This window comes from Aquarana catesbeiana, linkage group LG03, assembly GCF_042186555.1.
Source record: "Aquarana catesbeiana isolate 2022-GZ linkage group LG03, ASM4218655v1, whole genome shotgun sequence".
Taxonomy (NCBI): Eukaryota; Metazoa; Chordata; class Amphibia; order Anura; family Ranidae; genus Aquarana; species Aquarana catesbeiana.
The window spans coordinates 65,517,200-65,536,104 of record NC_133326.1 but is presented as its reverse complement, the minus strand read 5'-3'; the positions used below and the strand labels follow the sequence as shown (position 1 = coordinate 65,536,104).

Here is an 18,905-nt window from a genome sequence, read left to right as displayed (position 1 = left end):
TGGGTGGCACTGATGAGTACTTATGGGTGGCACTGATAGGTGGCACTGATAGGCACTGATAGGTGGGCACTGATGGGCACTGACAGGTGGCACCGATGGACACTGATGGGTGGCACTGATGACACTGATGCCCCTAAGGGTGGCATTGCTGGGCATCAGTGCTATATAATGGTGCCAATCAGTGCCCGTTTGTGGGCACTGATTGACACAGATTGGGCACTGACTGGGCACATTGGGTACATGTAGATGGCCATGGGGTACATACCTGGCCATCCACATGTTGCCCCCTTCCCTGGTGGTCCTAATGGCGATCTCTGGTGGTCCAGTGTGGTGATCTGAGGGGGGCTGCGCTGATAAACAATCAGCGCAGACCCCCCCCTGTCAGGAGAACCGCCGATCGGCTCCCCTCTACTCGTGTCTGTCAGACAAAGAGTGAGGAAAAGCCGATCAATGGCTCTTCCTATTGACATCGTGATCAGCCGTGATTGGACACGGCTGATCACGTGGTAAAGAGCCTCCGCCGGAGGCGCTTTACCAAGATTGGTGGAGCGGTGTGTCAGACTGACACACCGCTCCACCGATCGCCGCGATGCGTGCCCCCGCGGGCACGCGGCGGCATGTTATCCTGTTGGATGTCATCTGATGCCCAGCCAGGATAACTGAACCACCGCCTGGCCGTCATTTGCTATGGGCCGGGCGGGAAGTGGTTAAAAGCATGTAAAATTCTTAAAGTTTAAGAAAGATTCAAAGGTCCTCACACATTAGATTTTTATAGTAACTAAATTACATATACTCGATTTTAAAGCTGATTTTGCTGCAACACATCAAGGAATACAAACTTAAAGCCCTGAATGGAAGTTTAAAGATTACGTTTACCTAAAACAAAGCTAAAATTGGTACAAGGGATATTACTTACCCTTAGTGAGATATGTTCTTATTGCTACTGTGTCCTCCTTTCGCTGAAATCTTCCTCCTCCATGTGGCAGGGGATAATAGAACTAAGGGGCTGTGACAAGCTCTCATCAAGAGTGCCCCGAATATGCCCGATTTTTACACCCAGCTGCTCCATTCATAGAAGGCGTTATCATAGCTTCCATGAATTAAAGTGGTTGTAAACAGCCATCAAATATGAACAAAGCATATCCCTCTATAGTGTGTACTTATCTTAGTCCAAAGCACCAGGTGTCATTTCTGTATGCTGCTTCATTCCTGTGCTATCTGTATAAGTCACTTCTGACAAGTTTTCCTGACACCAAGAGAAAAAAGGTGACAGGGAGGGAGCTCCAGCTGATTGGCAGTCTCAGCTCTGTTCCTGTGTGTTATGTGAAGGGGAGTGTGTTCTTTCCCTCCAATCAGCTCTTAGAGCTCTCCTCACTGAGCTTTGCAGAGTGTAACTTCAGCTCTCCGTCCCACTTTTTTTCTCTTAGCTCAGCCAAGCTTTATAAATGCTTCACTTTGAATGGATGTGGGGAAGAGAAGACTGCAGATAAACAAGTACCTTATGTAGGAAGATTTGTTTCATCTGTGTAACATGAGTGCCTGAACAGATCTACACAGTTTTAGCAGGTAAGTCACATTTATGTATTTCAACCATGTATTTAGCTATTTTCCTGGAGTTCAGCTTTTAGAAACCATTACTCTTTTTACAAGTTTGCCATTTCTTCCATGTTTGCCTTTGGGTAGAACTACTGTTAGGTGCTTGTATGCATCTACTTCTAAAATCATGTTGTTCTAGTAATGAACAGACTTAGAAAATGACATTACAGAGTAAAGAAAAAGCAAGGGTACAATAAATGTGATAGTTTTTGCACTTCAATTACCATAGTTTTTGATTTCCTCTAGCAAGCACGTCAGCTGTAAAGAAAGTTACTTTTGGCCACTGTAAGTAAATAATGAAAGGAAACTAACACAGGTAACACCAATCTCAACCTTGATTTTAGCACATAATCAGGGAGAGGTAGGAAAAAAATGGATGACGCACTGGCAGATTACCTGCAAAGATGACCATTCCAAAGCACCATTCAGTGTTTCTGAGTACACACCCTCTCAACAGCATCTTGCCATTATTTAATGAATACTTGCAGTCTTTCCAGATTAGTGTTCCATTAAACTTGTCAAGCTTGTTGTTTGGAGGTTCACACAAGACTTCCGCTAAAAATAGAAAAATTGTCATTATTTCAGTTTTCTGAAGAATTAAAAAAAAAATTCAGCATTTACCTGCTAAAACCAAAAATGTTATACCATGCCATTACCTCATACCTGTTGGTGCATTATTATAACTGAGCCAGATGTGGGGATTATGTAACTCCAAAGTGCATGCACATGAGTGACATCATCAGTGATCACACAATGGAGGAAGAAACGCAGGAGAAGATGTCTGTGATGGTGGACTGAGCAGCTTCCAGAGTTCGGTAACTGTCAGCACTGGAGGAGGGAAACCCCACAAATAGGTCTGCCATAATATACAAGTATCTATGTCTAGATGCACACTATGGCAAGATGCTGACCTTTGGCCACACTACATTTTCACGTAACATACTCTTTATGTTTATTCTACTACTGTCATTTTGACAAAAAATTAATCCGATTGAAATCAGTGGAGAAACACTTTCTAATGAGGCCCATGTGCTGAGCTGTCTTCTTTGCTGGTAACTAGATGAGCTAATTGGAAAATAGAAACTGAATTGATGCATACTCCTTCCCTTTATAACATATGGGTAGAAATTAGACCAAAAAAAATTATGTGGGCCTGTTTACACATAACAAACAGGTTCCAGACTTTATTTTGCTAATTAAGAACACTATTTAAGTGAGGGATAAACTCCACATTTGTTGGATTTGCAGGAAGTAAAGACAAATGACAATGTCATGGGCAGATGTTTTAGGTTTTTTTGGCCAATCATCCAAACTTTACTGAATATTCTGTATGACTGTTTCAGAAACTGTACATTATAGACGCCTTGGTTTCCACATCTATCATTGATGGCAGCTATAAAGACTGAAGAAGTTAAAAGTTGGATAACTTGATGTATATTTTGGACATTTTCAGAGCATAAACACATGGTTCTTGATACACTGTGGGGGAGATTTACTAAAACTGGTGCACACAGAATCTGGTGCAGCTGTGCACAGTAACCAATCAATTTCTAGATTTTATCATCAAAGCTTGATTGAACAAGCTAAAGTTAGAAGATAATTGGATACTATGCACCAGATTTTGTGTCCACCAGTTTTAGAAAATCTCTCCCTGTGTGCCACAGGAATATGAAAGATCTATCTGCATGTCCATTTGCTTTATTTCAAGTACACATCTAAACAGATAATTGTATTTAACTTTTGACAAAGCATTCTTTCATTACATGGACAGTAAATTAATATTACATGAGCAGCCTGAAGCCCTGAATAATAGGCTACAAAGTTAACAATTCAGCAGAGGTCAACTGTCTTGTACACCCCATATTATTATTATGAATATGAAATAAGGTTATCTGGCTTAATGGATACCGATTTTAAATTGTCAAAAATAGGTGGAAAAAAGAGGGGCAGGAGGAAGGAATGGGGAAAAGGAAAATAATTTGGGAAAGGGAGAGAGGGGTATAGAGATAGTGTGCAGAAGGAGAAGCTACAGCAAAGCAGCAGAAAGAGAGAGAAATAAGGAAGGCTGAGCAAGTGGATCAGGATGTAGTATCTGTCCCACTATCGTTGATATGGCTTGCCATGGCCTCCTTGTATTCTGAAGAGAATCTAAATTGTTGCTAGTAAAACCATGGGGTTGATTTACTAAAACTGGAGAGTGCAAAATCTGGTGCAGCTCTGCATAGAAACCAAACACCTTCAAAGTTTTTTTGTCAAAGCTTAATTGAAAAGCTGAAGTTAGAAGCTGCAAAAAGGAAAAAACAGCTGGACTCCAAGATGATGAATATGAGTTCTTTATTAATCCATCCAAGTGACACACCACAGGAAGGGAGAGAGTGAAATCCTCTACCCTTATCGTCTCAGTCTACTGTAAGCGACTAATTCAAAGACCGTAGTTGACAGCTAATTTCTGACAACACTCAACACTTTTCTTTCTTCAAACTCATTTGCTCCCAGACCCAAAAAAATCACATTACAGAACACTGGCAGTGTATGGTAATTTAGAAATAAATCAAGTGATTCCTAAGGTTCCTATTTGAATCTTAAAAAAGTAACAATTAATTAAAGAAAAAAGGTTGACTGGCATCGACCATGACACACATATTTAGTTTACTTTTCAAGTTTGAACCAAGGAAATGAAAGTGGGAAAGTTACTAGTTGCTATGAACAAACCATCTACTACATTTTGTACTGGGTTTTTAAAAATAAAAAGCTATGTCATTTTACTTAGTTCTGATTTAACATGTACCTGTACAAAAGTAAAACAACTTTCAATATCCTTCTGAATCAGCCTTACATTATAATCCTGTTTTTGCATATTTTATTTGACCTTTATTTTATTTACTTTATTTAAGCTTTGGACTGAATATTTTCCAAACTCACACAAGCAATGATGATGCATTTGAAATGTTGCAGGAATGTGACAAGCTCTAAACGTTAAAGGGCTGCACTCTAAATTCAGAAAAACTGCCATGCGTGCGTTTCATTTTGTTTTTAAACATGAGCACATCAAATACTTCTTTCCTGGTAGGTTTAAGATTGTGCTGTGGAATTCTTAAAGAAATCTTGTACTTAACTGAAGACATCAAAGTAACTCAAATTTTTTTACACTATAAGATTCCCACTCTTACCTTCTCTGTGGGGCACAAAGGGACTTTGTACCCACCCCCCAAACACAATGCAGCACTAGGTGCCTGAGCATTGTCCCATTGGGAGAGGGACAGGGGTGATTATCCCTGTGCAAGTTACAGAAAGCTGTACAGTCAATTCAGGAGAGTTGCAGTGGCAGATTGAGATAGTTGGAAGAGTGGAAGAGAAGACAAGAAAAAAAAAGCAGAGATCTTATGGTGCCCACTGCAGATGATATTCATTACTTTGATTACAAGTACAGAGCTTCTTTAAGGTTGAAATTATACAGAAAACTGAATGCAAACAGGAAGTTTGAAATAAATGTAAAAAGTACAAATGTACTTACCTGGAAAAAATGTGTAATCCAATGAGGAATGTTTAATTTATGCACTTTCTATATTGGCATGGCGATGATCAATTAGTATATGTTTGGTAAAAGGTATGACTAGCAATAGCAAGTCAATATTGATGGAAAGAAAGGCAGTAGATTTAATATACCAATGACCTAACAATTAATGGCTTCCTAGACTTAAACGGTAACTCCACTTTTGTGGGAAAAAATGTAGCAAATTAAAAAAATATAATATAGCATATATATTTGTGACACAGGCCATATTGTAAGCTCTAACGAGCAGGGCCTTCTGATTCCTCCTGTATTGAATTGTATTGTACTTGTACTGTCTACCCTAATTTTGTAAAGCGCTGCGTAAACTGTCGTCGCTATATAAATCCTGTATAATAATAATAATAATAATAATATCGTAATTTAATGTTATTAAAAAATTACCTTTCCTTTTTAATCAGCAGCACTGTACTTTTATGTCAAATTCAATGCAATACAGTAACCTGGATGTGTTCTTTACACACATGGTATACAGAACTTCCCCAGAATGTAATTTCCTGCTTGTGTGATTGGTTCACTGATTTTCCCAGAACTCCGTACTAACATACAAGTCAGATTTTAGGCATCCTCTGCAACAAAATTGTAATTTCTTTATCGTACATCACGGGACACAGAGCAGCATAATAATGACTAATTGGGTTATACGCTACCTTTAGGTGATTGGACACTGGCAACCAATAGTAAGACGGTTCCTCCCATATAACCCCTCCTATACAGGAAGTACTTCAGTTTTTTCGCCAGTGTCTTAAAGGTGATGGTCATGGCTGTTGAAGCTCTTCAAATTCTTCAAATAATGTCCCAGTGAGGATGTTATAATCGGATCCATTCAGATGGCATAGGAAAGCTAAAGTGGATGGTACCCGAGCCTTGGTTTCAAGACGAAGGTTTTGCTTGCAATGTGTCCTATATGGCACTGGACCATTGTTAAATTGGTATTCCTGTTCATAACTTGCCCAAGGTAAACCAGAAGGGTGCTTTACAGGTCCAAGGGTTGTGGCCCCCCAAAAAAATGGGGGACCCGGTCCTTGAAGGTCCTCAGAAGCGCTACCCGCCGTGATGGGGGAAGATTGGGCCTGATAAAACAGGCCCTGCTGCTTGGGATGGTGAGTACTCCCTTTGGGAATTTCTATATATTACTATTGGTTATATTCCCTCTGTTTCTGGTGTGACCTTTTTGCCTGTGTCTGGGGATTACAGAGCGCCAGGCATGGCGTGCTTTTATGGCGCGAGTGTGCGCATGCATCGCGTGTGCGGGTGTGCGCATGCGCCACGCGCGCCGCCGTTGTGTGCGTGCGCTCCTGGCGCGCACGCCGTTGCGGTGTGCATCGCAGATGCACCGCGTGCGTCTGGGCATGGCGGACGCGCCGTGCGGCGTGTATATGCGCTCAGTCCAATGCAGGCTTTATAAGGAGAAGGTGCTCCTGGCATGTGCTGGGACAACGCAGAGCGATACTTGAGCCCGTGAGTATGGAGGGTTTTGGACACAGTTGCAATAGGTTTTACACTGGTCTCAGCTTGTGGGGAGTACTTTTTTCCACGTATGTAAGCAATGTCTTCCAGAAAACGTGGTACAGGGAGCAGGGCAAGCACAGGGGCAAGAGGACCTTCCTTAAAAACAGGAGACCAGCCCCATGCTGATGCAGCCTCAGTCTCCCCTGAAAGACCTGCGGCATCTGGCCTGGCTGAGCCATTGCATTGGTCAGGCATCGTGGCCACCACCAATATTCCTGCCTCGGCTTATGTTACTAAGGATGATTTGGCATCAGCATTAGCAGGCCTTGAAGGCAAGATAGCTGGCATGATTGCTGCTGTAACACAGGGAGGAAAGAAACGTAATAGATCTCCCTCCCCTGAGCCTGGGCCAAGTGGAGAATCACTAGAGCACCAGGACTCTTATAGCCAAATGGGTCCAGGTGATCTGGAACCAGAGTGGGCAGAGGATTTGGAGGAGGTGGCCATTAAAGACCAGGAAGGAGGAGAGGCTGATGATTCCTCAGCTGATGACTCAGGTTCGGAAAGGCCAATTTCAGCCTCCCATTCCCAGAAACTGTTTATCCAATCTCTGACTGAGATGGTACGAGTTGGGTTTAAGTTACCTCCGGTTCAGGAGTCTGGACTCTCCTGCTCTACTTTGGGATCCTTGTGACCTCAGCAAGGTTCCCAGGCATTTCCCTTGCATCCATTATTGGAGCAGGTGATCTACGCAGACTGGGATCATCCTGACAGGATATTCTTGCCTCCAAAAAGGTTTTCTAAAAGTTCAGGAAGAGATGGGGTACACCTTTGGTGGACGCCGCTATTTCTTCAGTGAATAAGAATTTAACCTGTCCAGTGGATAATGCCCAGGTATTTAAGGATCCGGCCGATAAAAAGCTAGAGTTCTTGTTTAAAGCCTCCTTTGCGGTGGCTGGTGCAGCAGTTCAACCAGCAGTTGCAGCCATTGGGATTTGTCAGTCCTTAAAAGACCGTGTTAAAAGGTTAATAAAAAAACTGCATTGTCAGGAGGAACCTTCCGAGGAATTGTTGGAGCTTCCTCATGCCTTATGTTTTGCAGTGGACGCATTGAAAGACTCAATTCAGCAGATGTCTCGTTTTGCGTTACTGTCTGTACATATGCGCAGGGTTCTGTGGCTAAAGAACTGGTCTGCTGAGACGCCATGCAAGAGGCTACTTGCAGCCTTTCCATTTCATGGAGAACGCTTGTTTGGCGAAGATCTGGATAAATATATCCAAAAGATCTCTGGAGGAAAAAGTGCTCTCCTCCCTACTAAAAGGAGAGGTAAGCAACCCTCTTATAAAATTCCCAATGCTCCAGGACCTAGTGCCTCTTCCCCCAAGCAGTATCGACGGCCTCAGCTGCCAGGGTTTAAAAAACCTCAGGGTCAGAGGAAGCCCTGGAACCAAAAGCCAGCCAAATCCAACTCCAAGTCAACCTTATGAAGGGGCGCCCCCGCTCTCATTGGTGGGGGGCAGGCTTCGGCTGTTTTTGGATGCATGGGAAGATCTGGTCCAAGACAGATGGGTTATTTCCACTATAACACAGAATTACAGAATAGAGTTCCGGGAGATCCCTCCAAACCGTTTTCTGTACTCAATGGTCCCGTCTGATCCAGAGAGAAAGAAATGCCTATTCCTAGCTTTGCAGCATCTGCTGAAGCAGGGGTAATTGTCAAGGTTCCGCACGAAGAAAGATTTAGGGGGTTTTGCTCAAACCTTTTTACCGTGCCGAAACCAAATGGGGAACTAAGGCCCATTTTGGATCTCAAGGCTCTCAACCTTTTTGTAAACGTCCGATCCTTCTGTATGGAGTTGGTTCGTTCAGTAATAAAATCTCTGACAAAGGAAGATTATTTGGCGTCCATAGACATCAAGGACGCATACCTTCATGTACCGATATTTGATCCACATCAAAGGTTTCTGCATTTCGCAGTAGAGGGCCGTCATTTTCAATTTGTGGCACTGCCATTTGGTCTAGCCACGGCTCCCAGGGTTTTCACAAAGATTCTGGCCCCGGTATTGGCGTTCCTAACGTCCCAGAAGATCTCAGTGGTAGGTTATCTGGACGATCTTCTCTTGAGGGATTGCTCTTGCACCATCCTGATCCAAAACGTGTCAAAAACAGTGCGGATTTTGCAACGCCTGGGTTGGATTCTAAATATGGACAAGTCAACCCTTTGTCCAACCCAGACCCTGGTGTATCTGGGTCTGGTCTTGGACACCGCCCAAGAAAGGGTGTTTTTACCCCCCTTAAAGGTTGTTTCCATAGTGGAACTCGTCCAGAAGGTGAAAAAAGAACCAAGGCCTTCTATTCGGCTGTGCATGAGGTTGCTGGGCAAAATGTTGTCATCCTTCAACGCAATTCCATATGCACAGTTCCACTCCAGGGTGTTCCAGAACAGCATTCTGGGAGCCTGGGACAGGTCTGCTCAAACCTTAGATCATCCTATGGTTCTATCCCCACAGGTACAATGGAGTCTCTCTTGGTGGTTAAAAACCAGCAATTTGAGAAAAGGGAAATCTTTTCCACCGGCAGTCTGGAGGGTAGTAACTACAGACGCCAGTCGCCTGGGTTGGGGAGCAGTCCTGGAGGAGGCGTCTGTCCAGGGAATATGGTCCCAGGCAGAAAGGACTTTGCCCATCATTGCCCATATATTTGCCCATATTGGAGATTCGGGCAGCACGTCTGGCTCTGCGTTTCTGGATGTCCAGGTTACGGGGTCTCCCTGTCCGAGTCCAGTCCGACAACTCCACGGTAGTGGCATATATCAACCACGAGGAAGGTACCAGGAGTCGGGCAGCCCAAAGAGAGGTAAACTACATATTGACCTGGGCAGAAAAGCATGTGCCGTTTCTTTCGGCAGTATTTATACCAGGGGTGGACAATTGGCAGGCAGACTTCTTAAGTCACCAGAAATTGTTGCCAGGGGAATGGTCCCTGCATCCCGAAGTTTTTCTACAGATCTGTCAACACTGGGGTGAAATTGGCAGTGGGGGACCCATTGATCCTTCCGTGCCGTCCAGACCTGTTGTCTTAAGGACCCATATTCCATCCTTCTTTACGGTTGCTAAATTTGATGGCATGGCTATTGAGACCAGAATATTGAAGGAACGTGGTATCGTGGGTTCAGTCTTGTCTACTCTTATAAATGCTAGAAAGTCAGTTTCTAGAGCTATCTATGTAGAGTCTGGAAGTCATACATTTCTTGGTGTGAGGAAAGGAAATGGAACCCTCGTAGGTATACGATTGGAAGAGTTCTGGCCTTTCTTCAAGCAGGAGTAGACTTGAAGCTGGCTTTAGGGACAATTAAAGGACAGATTTCGGCCTTATCGTTTTTTTTCCAAAGACCAATTGCATCCCATTCTTTGATACGTACTTTTGTTAAGGGAGTAACGCACCTAAGGCCGCCGGTTAAGCCGCCTTTATGTCCCTGGGATCTAAATTTGGTCCTGTCAGCTTTACAGCGTCAACCGTTTGAACCTATTGGGCATATCCCGTTTGTCCTATTAACCAGGAAATTGGTCTTTTTGGTGGCTATAACTTTGGCTAGAAGGGTATCAGAATTAGCCGCCCTTTCTTGCAAAGAACCTTTTTTGATTCTTCATCAGGACAGAGTGGTCATGCGCCCTCGTCCGGATTTTTTACTTAAGGTAGTTTCCAAATTTCATTTGAATCAGGACATCATTCTACCTTCCTTTTTTCCAAACCCTAAAACTAGAGAGGAGAAGTCACTTCACTCGCTTGATGTGGTAAGGGCTATCAAAGTTTATTTAAAGATGTCAGCTTCTTTTCGGAAAACTGACTGCCTTTTTGTCCTGCCGGAAGTTCCTAAAAAAGGACAACCGGCAACAAGTTCCAGGTGGATTCGCCAGACTATTATCCAGGTGTATGGATTAGGTTCCACTTTGGGATTTAAAAGCACACTCCACTAGAGGGGTTAGTGCATCATGGGCAGTATGCCAACAGGTGTCTATGGCTCAGGTTTGCAAAGCGGCCGCTTGGTCTTCAGTTCATACGTTCAGCAGGTTTTATCAGGTGGATGTTAGATCTCAGAAGGAGACTGTTTTTGGCCACAGCATGTTGCAGGCAGCTTTATAAGTCTCTGGCCTGTTGGGCTTAGGGATATGGTGTCCCCCCCCCCCAGGTGCATTGCTTTAGGACATCCCAATTAGTCATTATTATGCTGCTCTGTGTCCCTTGATGTACGATAAAGAAAAATGGATTTTTAATACAGCTTACCTGTTAAATCCTTTTCTTGAAGTACATCACGGGACACAGATGTCCCTCCCCTCTTTTCTGGGATCGTCATTGCTTGCTACAAAACTGAGGTACTTCCTGTATAGGAGGGGTTATATGGGAGGAACCGTCTAACTATTGGTTGCCAGTGTCCAATCACCTAAAGGTAGCGTATAATCCAATTAGTCATTATTATGCTGCTCTGTGTCCCGTGATGTACTTCAAGAAAAGGATTTTACAGGTAAGCTGTATTAAAAATCCATTTTTTTGGTGACATGCTCCTAAAGCATTAATCACTTCTAAAGAGATATAGACCTTGCAGATAGACAAAAAAGGGAATTGTGGGACTTTAAATGAGGCTACAGAATTGTGGAGGTAAAATGGTTTGTAAACATAATTTATTTGTGACATTGGTATGAAACAGGTAGAAAAGTAATTTCATGTATATACATATACACATAGACATGGCATGAACATGATGGATAAATAGATACACAAATAATGGCTTGACAGCACATGATCATATCGAATGAAGATCGGCAACCTGTGTCCTGTGGATGTTGTGTGTGTGTGCCCTGCTATCATGCGGCTCAAGATTACCTCAGCTCCTGGGAGAGACAACTCTTTGGCTCTGGCCCCCTATCCATCATACACCATGTTTTTCCATTTCATATAAGTACTCAGGATTGGCAATTTGCCTTTCCTGTTATGCTTAATATCACACTAGATTAATTATACTCTGTTCCTTTCAGATAACTTGTAGCATCCGCCCCTGAGTAAGTGTTTTTAACACGAAACGCATCGGGCATTCAGGATGTATCTACATGCCTAGCAATAGGAAGATACCCTGAACTATATTTACAATTAATCATATTCCAAGATTGTATACCTTTCATCATTTTGCCGAATGCCGTCCTAATGACATGTGTACATATATGTATTTATATAATTTACCAATATTTATTCGTTATGATCATGTGCTGTCAAGCTGTTATGTATGTATTTATTTATCCATCATGTTCATGCCGTGTCTATGTCTATATGTACAGTATCTCACAAAAGTGAGTACACCCCTCACATTTTTTTAAATATTCAATTATATCTTTTCAGGTGACAACACTGAATGAATGACACTTTGCTACTTGTTAAGTAGTGAGTGTACAGCTTGTATAACAGTGTAAATTTGCTGTCCCCATAAAATAACTCAACACACATCCATTAATGTCTAAACCACTGGCAACAAAAGTGAGTACACCCCTAAGTGAAAATATCCAAATTGGGCCCAATTAGCCATTTTCCCTCCCCGGTGTCATGTGACTCGTGTTACAAGGTCTCAGGTTTGAATGGGGTGCAGGTGTATTAAAATAGGATTTTTATAACAGCTTAACTGTAAAAATTTTTCTTTGAGTACATCATGGGACACAGAGCCTTAAGTAATTACTTAATGGGTTATAGGCCACCTTCAGGTGATGGACACTGGTTATACCCAATCCAGGAAGTTTACTCCCTATATAACCCTTCCTCCTTCCAGGAGCACATCAGTTTTTGTAGCAAAGCAAAATACTTGAATCCCAAAAAAGAGGGGAGGGACCTCTGTGTCCCATGATGTACACCAAGAAAAAGAGTGTAATATTGTAGGCTTACAAACCGCTCCTCGCTACTCACCGCCAATGAGTAGCGGCGGTGAGTAGCGAGGAGCGGTTTGTAAGCCTACAATATTACACTATTTGGGACCTTCCTTTTTTCCACTTTTACCCCCCTTATACCCGTGGAAGGACTGAGCTCCTGCATGAGGATGCCGAATATAGGATAAAAGGTTGCTACTCCCAAACACTGGTTTTACGCTGCTACCCCGTTACCTGGAAGGATTAAGTTCCTGCATTAGGATAAAGGGCTGTTACTTCTAATACTGGTCTCATGCTGTTACCCCATTACCTGAAGGTAAGGGGCCATTACTTATATGTGTGTGGTTTGTTGCACGAAGAGGAAAACACCACTGTAGATTTGTTCCAGCTACTTCACCCTTTAAAGGAGGACTTTCATATGTTCATTAATTATTCTATTTGGACATTATGAACTAATAGTCTCAAGGATTGTTTTTTGCACAAGTCACTTTGTTTAGTGTTTGCTTGCTGCGTGCATGTCATGCACAGTAAGATATTATTCACATTGGACATTTGCACTTTATCTAAGTTATTTCTTTTAGATATCTGCACTGTTTGTATTTAACAGGTACATCTCAAGATTAAGCTTATCCATTGGTGCTAATTTCACTGATTGTGTTTGCAAGTTGCACTTTTACACACCTTTAATTATTTTTCACATGTTTTGGTCACAGGTGTGTTGATTTATCCTTTTTGCTACAGCCACTAGCTTTTATTTATTATGTAGTGTGATATCATTAGCACTGTCACTTTATTTTTATGGTATACTTTTATTACTTTATGTTCTTGGATTAGCGTGTATACCATTAGCACTGTCACTTTATTTTTATTTCTATCTGCAAAATTTTGTTGCTGGATTAGCGCAGCACCACGTTTTATTTTTGTTTCACTGATTACTATGGGCACGGTTTACCCTATCTGGCGCAGGCAGCTTTTCCACTAGCTCCATTACAACACACATGATAGCGCAGGAATAACCATACACTTTTAGGACAATATCCTGGTTCAGTTGAAAACCCGAAACTACTTTTGGCAAAAAGTCTGGACGAGGGTGTAACACCACTCTGTCCTCATGAAAAATCAAATATGGCTCTTTACAAGAAATAGCAGCTAATTCTGAAACCCTCCTTGCTGAGGATATAGCAACCAAAAACACCAACTTCCTTGTCAAAAGGACTAAGGGAATATGTTGTATCGGTTCAAATGGCTGTTTTTGTCACAAAGACAAAACTAAGTTCAAGTCCCAAGGGTTCAAGGAAGGTTTGACGGGCGGATTAAGCCGCCTTACCCCTTGTATAAAACCCCGGACTAAAGATGGTGTAGCAAGTGGTCTTTGAAATAAGACCGATAAAGCTGATACTCGGCTTTTAATAGTACTCAAGGCCAATTTCATTTCTACCCCTAATTGTAGAAAGGCAAGAATTCTGCCTATGATATATCTCCGAGGGTGCCAACCCTTGGATTCACACCAGGAAACATAAGCCCTCCAGACCTGATAATATATAGTTCTGGAAGCTGGCTTCCTTGAATTAATCAGGGTGGAGATATCTGACCCGGAAAGACCCACATTTCTTTAGAATGTGGGTTTCAATAGCCAATCCGTTAAATTTAGAGACCGTAAGGAAGGCATATCGGTCCCTGTGAGAGCAGATTTGGCCGTAGTGGGAGGGACCATGGGCCCTCCACTGCCATCTTTATTTCTGTATACCATGACCTTCTGGGCCATGCTGGTGCCACCAGAATTACCGGCTTTCTTTCCAGCTTGATCATGCAAAGAAGTCGGGGCAGTAACTGAATAGGGGGGAATGCATAGATCAGTGAGAACTGATCCCATGGGGGCACCAACGCATCCGTTCTGCATGCGAATGGATCCCTTTTTCTGGCCACAAAGTTGACTAACTTCATGTTGAACCTGGATGCTAGAAGATCTACATCCGAAGTCCCTCATCTTTGGCAAACAGTCTGAAATATGTCGGGGTGAAGAGACCATTGCCCTGGGAATAACTGCTGGCGACCGCCTGCTAATTTTCTACTCCCGGAATGAAGACTGACAATAGGCACGGAACATTCCTTTCTGCTCAAGTTAGAATATGGTTCACCTCTCTCTGCGCTGAGAGACTCTTGGTGCCCCCTTGGTAATTCATATAGGCCACAGCTGTGGCATTGTCGGATTGGATCCTGACAGGACAATTCCGTAACCTGAAAGTCCAGGCCTTGAGAGCCAGACACACTGCCCGAATCTCTAGGTAATTGATGGGCAAGGTTCTTTCGGTTCTTGACCACTGTCCCTGGACAGTTGTCTTTTCTAGTACTACTCCCCAGCCTAAAAGGCTGGCATCCGTCTTATCACTTTCCAGATGACTGGACTGGCAAGTCTAAAGCTTGAATTGTTTTGTTCCAAGCAGACAAGATACTGTTTTGCAACAGTATTGAATGAAACTGGGCATAGGGAACTGCTTCAAATGAAGCCACCATGGTTCATAGCAACCTCATGCAAAGGCGAATGGAGGGATCACCTTTTAACTTGACCATCCGCACCAGCTCTTTTATGGAGTTGATCTTTGCCTGAGGCAAGAACACCTTTTCCTGGGCTGTGTCTATGATCAGACCCGAGTACTCCAGCCTTTTTAGCGGTATTAAGGAAGATTTCTCTAGGTTGAGAATCCAACCCAAACTTTCCAGTTTTCCACTTTTCCAGTTGGTTGTAGGGCGTACGCTTTGCTCCAAACAAGCCGACTGATCTATTAGTAATAGATAATCTAGGTACGCTACGACGGTTATGCCCTGTGCCCTTAACCTGGCTAGAGGTGGGGCCAGCACTTTTGTGAACACCCAGGGTGCTGTGGCTAGCCCGAAGGGCAGGGCTACAAACTGAAAATGCTGCTGTTCTAACTCGAACTGTAGAAACTTTTGGTGAGCGGGAAATATAGGGACATGCAGATATGCATCCCTGATGTCGATTGATGCCAGAAGTTCTCCTCCTAGAAGGATAGAAACTACTGACCTGATCTTCTCCATGCGAAAGGAGCTGATCTTCAGGAACTGATTTAGATTTTTTAGATCTAGAATGGGTCTGACATTCCCATGTGGTTTTGGTACCATAAAAAGATTTGAAAAAAACCCCAGACCTTGCTCTTTTGTGGGGATATGTATGATCACCCCTTGAAATATTAATCGGTCTAGTGCCTGAAACAGGGATTGTCTTTTCTCTGGATCTTTGGGAACGCTTGACCTCAGGAAGCGAGACGGTGAAAAGTACAGAAATTCCAGCTTGTACCCCAGCGTTACCGTGGAGATGACCCATCTGTCCTGAATTTCCTCTTTCCAGACTTCTGAAAACTGCAGAAGTCTTTCCCCCACTTTGGTGAGGGGGGTTGCCTCTTCATGATGAGGATTTAGGATTCTGCTTTGCAGGTTTCTGACCCCAGGACTTCTTTTGAGCCTGGGTCTGACCCTGAGGTTTTCCTCTAGAGTCTGATGGCGGAGGCCGTCGCCACTGCCTAGAGATGGAAGCCCCTGGCGCAGGGGAAAGAGCCCGTTTAAATGAAGGGTGTTTATACTTTCTTTTGACTGGCAAAAGAGTACCTTTCCCACTAGAAATTGTTTAGATATATTTGTCCAAGTCTTCTCCAAATAGTCGCTCCCTATGAAAAGGGAACCCAGTTAGGAGGTTTTTACATGGTGCTTCAGCTGACCAATTTTTTTAACCACAGGATTCTATGCATATGCACACGCATAAGCGTAAGGCGGGACGCCTGGTGAATAGAATCTTTAATGGCATCTATGGCAAAGAATAATGCTTTTGGTAGTTCAGCCAATTCCTGAGCTTGTTGTGCAGGAATCTCTCTAAGGGCCTGTTTAAATTGGTCCTTTAGTGATTGACAGACACCTATTGCAGCGACTGCAGGCTGAGTAACGGCACCTGCCAAGGAAAAAGTAGATTTCAACAGGGATTCCAACTTTTTATGTGTTGGATCCTTAAGCATTTGTGCATTGTCTATAGGACAAGTTAGGCTTTATTCACACTGGAAATCGCAGCATCAACTGCTGGTACTTTCCATTTTTTGGAGAATTTCTCCTCCAGGGGATAGAGAATTGAAAATCTCTTAGGAGGGAGAAAATGCTTATCCGGGTGATCCCATTAAGCAAAAATAAGCTTTTCTAGTAATGCATGTGCAGGAAATGCATGCAAAGGCTGAGAAGGTTTTAAGGAACCCAAAGAAGAAACCAAGCTTTCAGGAGACTGCGTTAGGGGCAGCATGAAATGGGAACGAACCATCTCCGTAAGAGTTTGTATCTGTAGCTTCTCAGATTGTGTGGCTGAATAAGGTTCATCTACCGTTGTTTCCTCCACAGAGGAATCATCGGTTTGTTTTTCCTCCTGATCGACTGAGGGTAACACCTCATCCTGAGCACACTGTTCCCCTTGCAAAGGTTCTAAAGTGGGGGAGGGGGATCTAGCACGCTTCCTATCCATTTCAATGGAGGATGCGATTAAAGCCATTAATCTTCCTTCCAGACCCTGCAGGGAGGAGGAAAGGACAACTTCAGTCACGTATACAGGGGCTGAGATGTGAGAAGCAGTTGCACCATCAATTTGTTCCAATGGCTCACCATGGCTTGTCATAAATGGTAATTCAGGCGAGGATGACAGCATGGAAATGGGACTCGAGATCCTAACGCCTGGGGGTGAAACTTTTACTTCTTTGTTTTTTGTGGTGTCTTTTTTGGTAGGCATAGTCCTAAGTACAAATACAGAGGCACTATACAAATTGCACTTAATCGCTGAATATAGCCATGACATTTAAAACTGCTATAAAGTTCAGCCTAGTGCTGGGAAAAAGGTGTCCTTCCTGTTTTAGGAATGCCAGTTTGCAACCCTCATGTGTCCCACCACTCCTGTGTCCCTGTGTTGCAGGCTGCTTGTTTCCTCCTCGTCAGCAGAAGAAAGAATGTCACAGCTGTGGTTTTATTTGTTTTAGCCTGCCGTGCGTCCTCGTGGACGTTCACGGCACTGCACCTAGGCCCCGCCTCCTCTGAGAAAAATCCCACCCCTTTTTATATTTAAAAGGGGCCCCCCATTTATACACCTTGCAGATTTCCCTTATTAGAACGCTGCAAGTGCTTCAGCTGATCAATAATGAAAAAGTCACTCAGCGAATCTGTATCCAAAAGACATAGACGAACCAACAACTACTTCTTCAGAGCATGAACAGGTAGAAATCCACAATCAAGTTTGGCAAATTCCCTGCAATGTACATTGATCATCCAGAGGGGATTGGTTTTTTTTTCACAACAAAAGAGGAGTTACTCGTTAATATACACATATATCAGTAGGAAACATTAGTAGAAATGAACAATCTCCACTAATGCACAAAATAAGTAAATGTTAAAACTTTCTTTGTAAGCAAAGAATGGGGCCAGGCGAAGGACAAGTAAAGCTGCCATGCACAGGGGAAATCTGCTCATTTGAAATTGATTAGTCATACCCATTAACTTTTCAGTGCATTTCAGGTAAGTTCCCAGTACTAAATGTAAAACAATGCAGAAAGGTGTCAGTTTACATTTGTCTTGCTGGTGATATTTAAAGCAAATTGCTTACAAATTCCAACCAGTGAGATGCCTTGTTAACCTACAAAGATCCTAATATGTAATTGCTTGCAAACACACATGGTGACATTCATACATGGTTTCACAATAAAGTCAGTATAGCATGAGCAGCTTTAAAGCTTAACTCTAGGCAGCTATAAAAGACAAATTCATTCAGCTTTCTATTCATTGACATTCAATTAAATGTATTTTTTTTTAAATACAAGCAGGTTAAATATCTTCCTCTTGTGTCCCTGTACAGAAGGGTAAAAGTGCAAGAGGAAGAAGCAGTACAAAGAGCAAATCAGTGACAAGGAGCATGCAGAGAAAAGAGCAAAGTGATAGTGGGATGAGATCATTACTGAACTGCTTCTTCTTTCACTGTCCAGTGACAAGCGGGAGTAGGTCCAAGGCAATCGGGTCTCAGAGGGGAAAAACTGACTATAGCAGCAAAAGCTGTTTTTTTTATAAGCCTATTCATTTTCATCTGGTTATTTTTGGCTTGATGTCTGCTTAAATCCAGGAAAGGATTGCCTATTAAGAAACATAGTAAAATGGTGAGGCTGAATTGATGGGCTGTGACCCTTATTTTGCGGCAAAGTTCCTTATTTAAAATTTACCCCCCCTCGCACATTTCATCAGCCGCTGCTGCCAGAGGACACAGGGCAGCGGCGCCAAGACTGACAGGCTCTGTGAAGGGACACAGAAAGAGCCCAAGCTGCGGGGGATTTCCACCCCTCCTTCTCCTCCT

At 43.0% G+C, this 18,905-nt stretch overlaps 1 protein-coding gene across 2 annotated transcripts in view; it reads right to left on the bottom strand.

The window, feature by feature from the left end:
* The window catches only part of ATP8B4 (ATPase phospholipid transporting 8B4 (putative)), a 576,024-nt gene that overhangs the window by 178,571 nt on the left and 378,548 nt on the right, over positions 1–18,905 (bottom strand). For both annotated transcript variants that reach the window (XM_073618636.1, XM_073618637.1), the window contains exon 11: positions 1,993–2,151. In XM_073618636.1, the coding sequence (XP_073474737.1) occupies positions 1,993–2,151 (159 nt within the window). The remainder of the gene's footprint in view (positions 1–1,992; positions 2,152–18,905) is intronic.